The sequence below is a fragment of the Chiloscyllium plagiosum genome, unplaced genomic scaffold (assembly GCF_037043375.1).
Source record: "Chiloscyllium plagiosum isolate Xiang-an unplaced genomic scaffold, Cpla_swu_hap1 HiC_scaffold_19, whole genome shotgun sequence".
Lineage (NCBI taxonomy): Eukaryota > Metazoa > Chordata > Chondrichthyes > Orectolobiformes > Hemiscylliidae > Chiloscyllium > Chiloscyllium plagiosum.
Window position 1 is genome coordinate 26,235,282 of NW_028270157.1, and position 13,555 is coordinate 26,248,836.

Consider the following 13,555-nt stretch of genomic DNA (forward strand, 5'->3'; position numbering starts at 1 on the left):
CAGGTTGATGACGTTACCATCATGGCGCCCAGCTCGAGGAACGGAGACGGCGGCTCCTTTCGGAAGAAGGTTCTCCGCGGCCCGGCTCCCGGCGGCCGGCAGAGATCGCAACAAAAGCAGCGGTGGAGAGCGAGTCACTTCAAGAAAGGTTGGGGCAATGTCAGAGAAGGTGAGGACTCCCTTTGCGTTTTCTTTTGTGGCCGCAGCGCCGGTTCAAAGGCACGAGATCCGCCCGTTTCACTCTTCACTTCAGGGAAAAAAAAATCCCCGAACAAATCAGAAACAGAAATTGTTGAGGGAACTCAGCAGGTCTGGCAGCATCTGTGGAGAGAAAGCAGACAAATCTTCTCAAAACTCGCTCAGAGAAAGCAGAGTTAACGTTTCGGGTTCAGTGACCCTTCTTCAGAAGTTTCTGTTTTTGATTCAACCTTCACTCACTTGCATTAACGATAATAATAACTGGGTTAAAACTTATAATCAGAACAATCAATCCACAGCAAAGCCACCAGTTTTCCCCGCCGAGGCGGTTAGGGGATAGTGGAGCTGAAGCTAGAAGATTTAGCATCATCTTATTGATTGCTGGAACAAGCTCGGAGGCTGCACGTGGTTAATTGCAACTGCTAAAAATATCGAAAATTACCAGTCTCTCCTAGCCATTATCTCCTTAGGAATTTGTCCCAAGTGACCATTTTCACCTTAGGCATTGATAGTAAATAGTTCAGGTTATTAATGCCATCATCATGCCCTGCAGTCCTCCAATGGGTATCTTGCAGCACAGCGCTAATGGCCCTAAATTGCCGACTGCCTGCCTCTCTTCCGCGGTTACGTTAGGGCCCAGGTGTCCTTGGAGAAGGAGCACGCGGTGTCCACCAACACCCTGGAGTTGTTCAGGGAGAGGTGGTTGCCGCAGGGACTGGAGTGCATTATTTCTCCCTCCAACTCTATTTTGATTTAGTCCCTACCCTCCCCTTCACTGTTTTGATTACACAGCACTGCCCTTTGAGGTGAAGGGCAGTGTTTGTTACTGGCCACCCGGGTGTTTTCCTATCTTCCTGGTGGTGGAATTTGAATAAAGATTCATGCACTTTGTGTCTTTCACTGTGTCTCACACCTGCACACACACACCATGGAAAAGAAAAAGAAAAAAAAAATGAACTGAGGGTCACGCAGTACTGCCCTTTGATGTGAAGGGCAGTGTTTGTCACTGGCCACCCGGGTGTAAAGAAAAAAAAATGGCCCTAAATTCTGAGCCAAGGTTTAAGACTTGCCTCAAAGAAGTGTATTAACAACTGAACTGATTGATTATAAATCCCTATTAGCATTGCTTCATTTGATGACAACCAGGTTGAGGAACATTGGATGATTTCACCCCCTCTTTAGCCTGGTGACCCCATTTATGACTTACTTTAAATCAGTTACCTTGGGGCACTCTAAATATTTCATGTCACTATAATTGTGTAAAGAAATTCAAGATACCTGTTAGGGCATTACATAATTTCCTATTGTAAAAGAGCAAAAATGAAGGTCTGTGATAGCATGGGATACAGAAGAGATTAAATAACAAAAGTAAAAGGAGATAATAATGTGACAAGTACAGAAACAAAAAAAAATGCCCAGTGTTAGTGAAATCAGGAGTAGTAATATTTTTGCCAGCAGCTGTTGGCTGAAAAACTGGGGGCAGTTGTTAGGATATGAAACAGTTATGGTTAATAATGTCAAAAAGTGTGGCACTGGAAAAGCATAGGTCAGGTGGCATCTGAGGAGCAGGAGAGTCGACGTTTCAGGCATAAGTCCTTCATCAGAAGTGTTATGGTTAATGTTGAGTCCAAAGAAACTTTGCAGTCTTTAATGGAAAAATTAGGTGCTGTTCAGATTTACTTTGAACTCCACTTGAAGTTTGGAAGCTGAAGTCAGGCCAGTTTGGGAATGCAGTGGATAATTAAAATCAGAGGTCGCTGAAAGCATTAGTCACCCTGAAACTGAACAAAAATGTTTCTCAATAGCAAAGTATGTATTCCCAATACGTATTCCCCAATGTTTGAAAGATTCCACTCTGAGTAGTGACTAACTGTATACTAAATTGAATGTAGTAAAGTAAATTACTGTTTCACCTGGGCCAATTACTGGGTATGTGAATGGTGTGAATGGAGTGGGTGAAAGGTGCTGCGTTTCCTGTGCATTTCTTCGATAGGAAAGAGTTTTGTGGGTAATGAGGAAAAAATCTATGCAGTGATGCCATCAAGCTATAAGTTGAGGGAAATCACAAGGGAAGATCAGTTGAATATGAACATTACTGGGTGAGGGCAAAGGGAGCCATGTAATTTTGGTAGGAGCAGGGGATTTTTTTGTCTGAATAGTTTAAAATAAATTATTGTAAAAATGAACATCAAATGTATACAGACCTTTTTTTGTACTTTGTGGATGAAATTGGGCAAATAAACTGTTTTAAAACCCCAGGCAGTTCATACTTTAAAAGGAAGTAACCTGACATATATTGTAAGTGCTATTTACACAGCTGCTGATTCAGTCAGTAGTGATTTCCTAGTTCCAGATGAAGTGGAGCCAGCATCTGTGTATACATTAAAATTTGGCCAGCAATAAATAGCTGATTTGTCTGTAAACTACTGATTAGCTATCAATGACAAAGGTCTTCTGCCTTTGCCAACACTGTGTGATTGGCTCCCAGATAGCTGAATGACTTGGTAGTGTGTATATTTGGGAAATGTCATGGCATTGCAGAAAGGACAGGAGGGAACTCTTTTCTCTGTGATTAAAAATTGAAGGGTATTTCCTTTTTCCTTCAGCTGCTGTAAGGTGTGGCTCTTATAAAGTCCTTAGCTTACTTATTAAGTGTGAACCAGCCCCCTGAAAGCAAGAGAAAGTATCTTGAGGGAGAGAATCAAGGAGCTGCATGCACTGTCAAGTCAAAAAAAGGACCATCTCAGTGAGTCCTGTGAATAGGAACTATTCCTCGACTTTCCCTTTGCCCATCACACATTTTGTTTTGCTGTCTCTGTGTAGGGGTGAGTTTATAAGGGGATTAGAGTTTTAATGAGTAGAGTTATTGCTGACAGTTCATAATTGTTTATGTGCAAATAAAGTATTAATTTGTAATAAATAGCAATTCTCATGTACAGAAACTGGTTCATGCTTTCTGTCAACGTTAATCTGAAAGACGTTAATTGGGGAGTTCTGAGTACTTTTAAAATCTTTTAACTTGCGATGACTCTGGGAATTGTAGGGCTTGATTTTCAATGCATTACCCAATGAGATGTGACAAATGTCTAAATTTAAAACTGAAGTTACAATTAAAATTAAAACAAACAAGGTCAGCACTTATACAATTAATAGTAGGGCCATTGTAGTGTTGTAGAACACAGAGACCTAGGAGTTTCAAGTTCATAATTCTTTGATGGTTGATAAGGCATTTAGCATGCTTGCCTTCATTGCTCAGATATTTGACCACAGGAGTTGGGTTATCACATTTGAGGTAGTACTGGACATTGGTGAGGCCTCTTCTGGAGTATTGTATGCAGTTTTGGTAATCCTGTTATAGGAAGGATATTATTAAATTGGAGAGAGTTTGGAAAAGTTTACAAGATGCTGCCGGGAATGAAGGGTTTAAGTTATAAAAATAGGCTGGAGCTTTTTTCACTGGAGTGTAAGAGGTTGAGAGGTGACCTTAGAGGTTTATAAAATCATGAGAGGCATGGATAAAATAACTGACAAGGATCTTTTCCTAAGGTAGGAGAGTTCAAAACTAGGGGGCATACTTTTAAGGTGAGAGGAGAAAGTTTTAAAAGGGTCACGAGGGGGGCAACCTTTTTACACAGAATAGTTCATGTCTGGAGTTAAATAGTGAATGCTGGTACAGTTACAACATTTCAAGCATTTATCCAAATGTCATTTAATAGGAACAGTTTGGGGGCATATGGGTCAAATGCTGGCAAGTGGGACTAATTCAGTTTGAGAACATGGTTGGTGTGGATTACTTGGACCTAAGGGTCTGTTTCCATGCTGTATGACACTATGACTATTATTTAAGGTCCTATTCAAGCATGCTTCCTTTATTTTATCCACTACCTTAACTTAACTGGACTGACAGGATCAACAAAGTAAAATTATGTTCTATTCAAACTGGGTGAACTCCTTCAGAAACTTCAGTAGCCTGTCAAATTGTTTCCTAAAAGCACATTGTCTAAAATGTTAGCGATTAATCTTTTCCCTTTATTTAAATATTGGTGCTCACTACGTGAGTTCATTATGAAATGTGTGTTATTGTGCTGTCCTTCCAAGTTTCTCATTATCTTCTCAGAAATGGGAAAAGTCATGTTAATTCTATAAATTGTGATGACTAAGGAAATTATAAATTCAGTATTACTATCAGGTTGATAGCAGATGAAAGAAGATAATCAGGATGCTAATACACTTCTAATAGTATTATCTTCTTACAGGGCAAGGCTTTGCTTTCCACCAGAAGGAGAAGATCAAGCATGACTATAAGAAAATATTGAGAAAAGAAAGGAAAGCACAGCGTACTGAAGAAGTACGGTTTACTGAGAATTACCCAGATCATTTGCGGCACCTGTATCTAGCTGAAGAAGAGCTTGTTAAAAAACAATCAGAGAAATCCAAAAAGAAAGAAGTTGAAACAAATGATCAACCAACTTTACAAGCAGAGGGGGGAAAAAAGTATGTTTTTTTTTAAAAGAACACCAAAGTTGTGAAATTAATGTGAAAAGAAAGAACGGCACGGTGGCACAGTGGTTAGCATGGGCGGCACGGTGGCACAGTGGTTAGCACTGCTGCCTCGCAGCGTCAGAGACCTGGGTTCAATTCCCACCTCAGGCGACTGACTGTGTGGAGTTTGCACGTTCTCGCAGTGTCTGCGTGGGTTTCCTCCGGGTGCTCCGGTTTCTTCCCACAGTCAAAAAATGTGCAGGTTAGGTGAGTTGGCCATGCTAAATTGCCCGTAGTGTTAGGTGAAGGGGTAAATGTAGGGGAATGGGTTTGAATTGGGTTGCACTTCGGCGAGTCAGTGTGGACTTGTTGGGCTGAAGAGCCTGTTTCCACACTATAAGTAATCTAATCTTAAAATAAAAACCTCGCTTTTCTGTTGGGCCTTTTGCAATCTCAGGTTGACACAAAGCATTTCATAATCAATTAATTACCTTTGAAGTGTGTTCATTGTTGTAATGTAGGAACTGTTTGAACTTTTGTTTTACTTTAACCGTTGCCGTATAATACTTGGCAATTAGTATTCTGCAGTGACATATTACAGTGTTGGACTATTGTTACCAATGAAGTAGTTTAAAATGGGCTTGGAGATTTCTGTCCAAAGTTCAAAATATTGCATTTGCCCATGTTGAATGACATCTGCCAGATGTGAACCTAATCATTTAATACCATTTATGTCAGAGGCTGGTTTATTAATTTGGTCTAGATTATTTGCATATTCTTGTGTCATCTGCAGGTTTATAAATAGTCTTAACTATGCAAGTTATGTCATTAAGTATTTTTTTATTTTGATAGATTAAAGGAAAACCTAAGCAAATTGGGCAAATGTTAAATATGGCAAATGTAACTCAATTCAGATAAATAGATAAAGTATATTTTGTGGAGGGGAAAGCACAATGAGAGCAGAAGATTAAAATTCACTGGAGTTGAGGAACTGAAAGCTCTGGACCTACTGTTAAGGCACTTTTTAAAAAATAACATGTATTATTGTATTGAAAACAATTCAGGGAACAGATGGTCAAAACAATTTAAACACTACGAAGCAATTCGGGCTAATGGTGGCAAATGACCGAAGTGGACACTTTGAGGGAGGGGTGGTGAAAGGGTAAGATATTAGATTATCCTTGGTGGTCATGGTTTTGGAGAAGCAAATAACAAAGGAACTAAGATACTCTAGTTTGCCATGCCTTACCAACTGGTAATAAATATTAAACCATGCTAAAAACTAATAAAAAACTTCATACCAACGGTGAAGAAACCCACTTATTACCTATAATAACCGTAGTTGAGAAGAACAGCTGGGCTATAGGTTAGTTAGAGAAATAACACGAAGAAATTGAAAATGGTATGCTACCTTTGTGAGGAGAGAGAAAATTGAAGTAAGTAAATGGTGATGGCATGGTCAAGAAGATTATAATGGTTTAGGACCACATAAAAAGATATTTTTCATTGACCGGATGAGTGCATCATTGGCTAGGCCAGCATTTATTGCCAGTTCCCTAATTACCCAGTGGGCAGTTAAGAGTCAACCATATTGCTGTAGGTCTAGAGTCACATGTAGGCCAAACCAGGTAAGGACAGCAGTTTGTTTCTCTAATGGGTGGTTTTTCCTGACAATAGAAAAGTTTCATGGTCATCATTAGACTCTTAATTCCAGGTTTTTGTTGAATTCAGATTCTACCATCTGCCATGCCAGGATTTGACCCCAGGTCGCCAGAGCATTACTTGCATTTCTGGATTAAAAGTCCAGCACAGTACCACTAGAAAATTATCTCCCTTTTTTTTTAAAAGAGATTGAAACACAGGATTGGAAAAGAAAGACGTAACTGACTGGAGGACATAGAGAAGGGTGATTACCAACAGTGTGGCAATCTCGTGTAAAATGGGAGAAGCCAAAACAAAATTGAGAAAAACATAAGGGTAAACAGAATTCTGCACTTTATTTGAAGGAATGTTGAATATAAGAGCAATGCAGATGAGGAATATCTGCAAAACAGCTTATGTCGTCATGTGCACTTCTGGGCAGCATATTTCCAATGGACATTAAAGCTGTGGAAGAAGAGCACATAAACTCACTAAAATGGTTCCAGGGATTACTACCAAATAAGAGGTTTAAGGAGCTAGGTCTGTGCTCATTAGGGCAGAAATGAAGCTTTATTTGTGTGATCAACATTTTGAAACAATTGCAGAGGGGAAAGAGTAGAAGTTAGCTTCAACTTTTGAAGAATTGATAATATAGTGTAAGTGCATGATTATTACTAGAATCACACAGAAATATCTTAGAAGGGCTCTTATGTAGAAGAGTCAGTATAATATGCAACAGCAGCTGTTTGAAACTAAACCACTCATGATTCAAAACAGGGGTAGCTTTTTAATCATAAGGAAATCGAAGGTTAAGGGAGAAGACAGAAAAGTGGAGTTGAGGATTTTCAGGTCATCTGTGATCTCATTGAGCAGTGGACTAAATGGCCTCCTTCTGCTTCTGTCTCTCATGGTGTTATTTTAGAGTGCAGTAAGATTTTTTTTATGAGATAACACAAAAGATGGGTTTCTACTCAGTAATTCTGATATGGACCTAGCAGAATGGGACAGTTGATAGCCATCTACTGAAATTTCCATGATTCTGACATTGGACAAATCTGTAAAATTGGACAGAGTTGACTAAAGTTCTGGAAGTAAAATCTGGTGGATGTCTTTATCTAAATGCAGACAATATCCCTTACTTTCTGATTTTAGGAAAAAGATTAAGTCATCATATCAAAAGATCATAGAAGAATTTGAAAGAAAGCAGGCGGAAAAATTAAAACAGAAAGAGGTAAGTGTCATACAGTGTTTCCTGGATCTGACCTGTGATTCTATGAACTATCATTTAGATTACATTTCTAATCATGGTTTTAGAAAAGCAAGAATACCCCAGGATTTTGAAGTGTAGGATTAATACATATTTCATTGACATAACCAGCAATCATTTATTGAAATAGTTTTATGATAACTAGAAAGAAAATGTGAATATTTTGAATTAAGTGTTTTTGCTGGTACTCATATATGTACTTATGGTTCTGAATTAATATATCAAATATTCTTCTTGTAAGAATTCAAATCAACAGTACCATAATGAATATGGTCATGTTATGACAAGGATACAGCCAACGAAATCAGCCTTTCTCCCTCTGCATTCAGGACACAGTGAAATTAAAACATTCATAGACCCTCAAAATTGATCAAAAAGGTTGCTAACCAGACTTTTTTTTTGAATAATCAATCCCAGACTCTGGGGAATCTCAAATTCTCAATGCTAATTTGTAACTTGAACAAAAGCCAGACAAACTACAGTTAAGGGATAAATAAAAGAAAATAACAAATCTGGCCAGGTACTTAAGTGGTTTTCATGATGTGTTGTTCCACAGCCATATATGATTATCTCTTGGTTGATTTTCTGAAATTGTGGATCAAGGTAACTTTTTCAACTCATTCAAAGGAAGTCATTAATACTTATAACTTACTTTCTTTTCTCTAAACTTCCAATAGCTCATAACAGGCAGATAGGCAGAGACCTTTCAGATCTTCACACTGCTGCATCAATATCCTTCACCCAGAACTAGTTCAAACCCAGTTCAAAACTCTGGCCTCTTCCTGACAAACTAACTGTCTCCTCATGAGATCCCAGTTACTATTCAACATCTGCCTCTGCTGGAGCAAAGATTTTCTCCCAGACTTGCTGGAACCAGTTCCCAGGTGCTGACCTCATTAGTAGCCAACATCTGCTATCTGTTTAAACATACTGCTCTCTCCCAACTTTGAAGCATCTATGGAATCCTTTCAATCAACAACTAAGCTGGAGCTCCCTCCTGCATAGCACTGTGGGCATAACCACATCATGTGGATTGCAGTAGTTCAGGAATACAACTCACCATCAATGGGCAATAAATGTAAACTTTCCCAGTGGAGCACACATCCCATAAAAAAGAATTTAAGAAGAACAACAGCCTCCAACAACTGCTTTTGAGACTCAGAATTATACTGATGTACTATATGTTTTGCCAGAGAGTTCTTGCAAAGGATTGTCATAAATCTCTTAATCCCACTGCAGACTATAATGAGGGGTGTAGATAGAGTTAATGGTAGTCGTCTTTTCCCTAGGATGGGGAATTTCAAGACTAGGTGGCCCATTTCTAAGGTGAGAGAGGAGAGATTTAAAAAAAGACATATGGGGCAAATTCTTTCCCGAGGGTGGTTTGCGTGTGGATGTTTCCTGAGCAAGTGGTGAATATGGGTACAATTGCACCATTTAAAAGGCATTTGGATAAGTACATGATAGGAAAGAAAGGAAAGATTTGGAGGGATATGGGCCAGGAGTAGGTAGGTGGGACTAGTTTAGTTTGAGCTTATGTTCATCGTGGACTAGTTGGACCGAAGAATCTGTATGCATGCATGCTGTCTGACTGTATGACTATGACTCTACTTGAGATCTAATTGGTAACTTTGTAATTTTCTCATAAAGGCAGCTGAAAAACGTCAACGAGAAAAGGAAGAGGCGCAGAGAAAATACAAGGAAGATAAACTAGAGAGGTACAGAATACTCAGCAAAAAAACGAGAAAAGGACAGCCAAACCTGAATCTACAGATGGAATACCTGCTTAAAAAAATACAGGAGAATCAAGGCATAAAATAAAATTACATACTTTTGATCTCAACATTGGCATTATTTTGCTCTTCCCCTATTTCTGATACCCAAAATTTTCCCTGTAATTGGTATTGTTCCAACTAAAGTTGGTCCAATCTAAAGAGATCACACAAGACTAAACTATAACTCGAAAAATAACAACAGTAGAAAATGCTGGAGAAACTGAAAAGACAAAAAAACTGCAGATGTTAGAATCCAAAATAGACAGGCAGAAGGTTGGAAGAATACAGCAAGCCAGGCAGCTTCAGGAGGTGGAGAATTCGACGTTTCGGGTATAACCCTTCAGGACTGGGGGTAGGTGTGAAGGGAGCTGCAGAGAAAGGGGGTGATGGGTCAGAATGGGGAAGTGGGAATAGGTGAAGACAGGTAGAGGGTATGACCTGGTTGGTCAATGGGGGGAATGAGTCTGATTGGTGGCAGGGAGCAGTGGAAGGGAGGGGGAGGGGCTGGGAAGAGAGTTGGGGTATGGAAAGGGAGGTTATTTGAAATTGGAGAACTGAATATTGAGTCCTCTAGGCTGCCCAGGTGGAAAATGAGGTGGTGTTCCTCCAATTTGCGCTGTGGTTTGTTTTGGAATGGAAGAGGCAAGGATGGTCCTGTTGGAAAGAGAGTGGTTGGGGGGATTAAAATTGGCAGTGACTGGGAGGTCAGGCTCCTGCAGACCCTGCTGCAATGCTCGGTGAGACATTCCCCAAGTTTATGTTTGGTCTACCTGATGTAGGGAGCACCTGATGCAGTAAACTAGGTTGGAAGAGAGGCAGGTGAACCTCTGTCTCATCTGGAAAGATTGTTTGGAGCCCTGGATGGAGATGAGGAGGGTGGTATACAGCAGGTATTGCATCTTTGCACATTGAAACTGAAAAGGTCAGACCTGCTAGGTTTCTCCAGCGCTTTGTTTTTATTTCAGATTTCCAGCATTTCTTTATATTTATTTAACTGGAAATTTACCTTTTTTTTTAAAAAACATTGTTCTGCTCATCAAAACAGCTTGCTGGACCTTTGAGATGTACTGGATATGTTTTATGTTTCTAAGTTTTGAAGTATTTGATTTAAATATTTACCCTAAGATCAAAGAGTTTTCTGCCAATTTGTTCTATGGAAAATATTGTTGATATTGTTATAAGAAACAATCCACGGGAGTTGGGCAACTTTTCTTTGTTATTTGATATTAAAAGTTTGATATGCAATACAAATGCTAATCTTATACTTGTGAAGTTGAACTATGTCTTGAGTTGAAGAAAGTAGCACCTACCCTGTATTTGCAAGACCATGTTGGAATGATGTAGTTGAAAATCACCTTCAACAAAGCTAGATGCAAAAGAACCTTAAGGTGTGATTTAAACCTAATCTGAAAAGAACATTCATACAATCGGTCTGAATTTTTCCATCCTTTTTTATATCTATAAAAAAGGATGGATTTTTTTTTCTCTTGAGAAAGGCCACTCAAAACTGATTAAAACTATGCATTTATTTTCCATAGGATCTAAAAACAGTTTTCATTTCCGTCTATCTGGATTAGATTTCAGTTATTTGAGTTGAAAGGGAAATGGAACATGTCAAACCTCAGGCGATCACTTTTTACCTGTTTCTGTTTAACATGAAGAGACACCATCCACTCATTTTAATAGGCTCAGATTTTATCCTCCTATAAGCCATAATACTATTTTTTTTGAATGATGCAGTACAAGAGCTGATACAAAAATGAAGTTTCAAATACTTAAAATTTGCAAGTGTATATGCTTAAGCCTGCATATTACACTAATCTAGAATGACAGGCATTATTTGATTTGTAATATTTTGTTTGTGAGTATAAATACCAATGATTATGCTGGGATTCTCATTTTCTATATATTATCACAAAACCTTTTCAGTATGTTTGTGTTTAAGATATAAAATAATTTACTTTATTTCTCAATGTATTCAAAAATGCCAAATTCATTAGAGCTTTTGATATTTTGATTTCTTATATCAGGTATTTTTATCTTCTGAGAGAGAGAGAAAACTGGTCACTGCCAGTTTTGTGCTGAGTTTGCGTTCACTGGAAAAGGATTTAAACTTCCAAAATTAACTTGTTTGTACAGTGCTACTCAGTTTTCCAGTTGCCAAATGGTTGGTGTGCATTGCTGGCAGTTCTTGCAGGGGAAGCTTTATTTTAAAAGATTTGAGTTATATCTTCAGAAAATGCCTAAATCATTGCTAAGATCCTTTGCACCTTTAGTTTCAAGCACAATATAGACAAAATTAGTATAATTCATTTCCTGGTTCTCTGATTGTACTTTAGCTTATTTTTGTTATGTTTATTTAGCCTTATCTACTGATTATATAAAATCCATAATTGTGTTTAATTTTATGAAGTCTGAAGTATTAAAGATAGCAAAGATGTTGAAATCTATACAATGAGACAGAATATGTCCTGTTTTTAAAAAACCCAATGGAAAGCATGTAATCTTAACATGGTGACCTCCAGGATTGGAAGTGCTATTTCCAATGCTAATCAAACAAAAAAGCATTTCTGAGGGGCCTCTAGCTCATCTTCCAAGGTACATCCTGTCTCCAATCATTTGTAGAGTAAACAATGTGATTTAATCTTTGAAATTAAAAATACAGAAAACTAGAAAGAGGCTGTGCAATAAATGTTCTTCAGTGTAGTGGGTTTAAACGTTGCTGATACAAAAAAAATGTACACTAGTTATGACATTAGACTTCTAACATTTTGGTATTCAATTCCAACAGAGCATATGCATTGCTGCTACAAGATATTAAAATAGTTTCTTGAAATAAAGGACTTGTATTTCTCATCGGACTTTTCACAACATCAGCATGTTCCAGAATATGTCAAAAGTGCAGTGATTGTGAGAAAGTGCAACCACCAATTTGAACACAGCAAAATATTATGAAAGAATGCAACAAATAGTTTTCTGATCATTCATAAAAATGCTGCATGTCAAAAGATAACTTTAACAAAGGATTTTGATGGGTCTTTGTTCAGTGGTATGGCATATCTTTGAGGTAGATTTGTTTGCTCAATTCCTATTGGTTTTCTTTTTATTGAGGAAATGCACCATTCTGCCTCAATTCACTTGAGGCCTTAAAACAAAGTCCTGTCTGTTTAAGATGATGTAAAAAGTTTCATACATTCATCAAAGATGAACCACAATTATGTGTGGATCCAGCCTGTTTGCAGACCAACATCTATCTCAAAACATTCACAAAAGATTTGTTATTTATCTCAGCTCTTTTGAACAACTAGCTATCATGTTTGACTGTAAACTGACAATAGATTTCATCATGCAATCCAACTGCTATGTGACACATAACGAAACCTCAACCTGAGCTACAAACCTTGCACGTAATGATATCCTGAAAATGTAATTGCAGGTACAGTTTCAACATTTAAAAGACATTTGAACAAATATGTAGAGGGATATGGGTCAAATGCTGAGAGGTGGGATTAGTTTAGTTTGGGAAACCTGATTGGCATGAACAAGTTGGACTGAAGGGTCTATGTCCATGCTGTAAGACTTTCACTCTATGTCAGATACAGGAACTCGCTACCTCTGAAAATGATGAAAGCAAACATTTCAAAAGGGAAGTGGGTGGGTACTTGAGAGAAACAAAAGCTAAAGCAGGGGCAACAGAGAGCTAGCATGATCTGGATGGACCAAATGCTTCTGCAGTAATTTAGGGCTAAATGTCTGCACTTTGAAAGAAGATATAATGAAGTTACTAAGAACCATGCAGGGTTTGGCTAACTGTCTAGATCAGATGTGGGAAAAGCTTTCCATTGGTGGAAAGGATAAGAACAAAAAAGCACAGATTAAGGTGAATGGTACAAAAGAATCAAAAGCCACATAAGTTTTTTTTTGAAAGCACTAATTAGGAATGTGGAATACACTTTGAGAGTGCAGTAGAGCCAGATTCATTATGATTTTTTTTCTGCTTTTTAATATTTGAAATGAGAAATAACTATTTGAAAGCCACAAGAATGGCTGCATGTTTTGAAAATAAATAATTTTGTACCTGTTGTGAACACTGTAACTGTAGATTCCAACAATGTGCAGATGAACCAGAGTCAAGGGTTTGCTTACAAGTGAAGATGATTAATTTGTGGTAAATGGAACCAATTATCAATGA

At 38.1% G+C, this 13,555-nt stretch overlaps 1 protein-coding gene across 1 annotated transcript; it reads left to right on the forward strand.

The window, feature by feature from the left end:
• Positions 1–6: 6 nt before the first annotated feature.
• On the forward strand, positions 7–10,620 carry ccdc59 (coiled-coil domain containing 59). The gene is made up of 4 exons (XM_043709686.2): positions 7–169; positions 4,455–4,692; positions 7,474–7,552; positions 9,239–10,620. The coding sequence occupies exons 1-4, from the start codon at positions 22–24 to the stop codon at positions 9,407–9,409; spliced, it is 636 nt and encodes a 211-aa protein (XP_043565621.1). The 5' UTR covers positions 7–21; the 3' UTR covers positions 9,410–10,620.
• Positions 10,621–13,555: the final 2,935 nt, after the last annotated feature.

Coding starts and splice junctions, on each gene's coding strand:
- ccdc59 (XM_043709686.2), top strand. CDS start 22: ATGGCGCCCAGCTCGAGGAACGGAGACGGCGGCTCCTTTCGGAAGAAG. Junction 170..4,454: donor TTGGGGCAATGTCAGAGAAG/GTGAGGACTCCC, acceptor ATCTTCTTACAG/GGCAAGGCTTTGCTTTCCAC. Junction 4,693..7,473: donor CAAGCAGAGGGGGGAAAAAA/GTATGTTTTTTT, acceptor TTCTGATTTTAG/GAAAAAGATTAAGTCATCAT.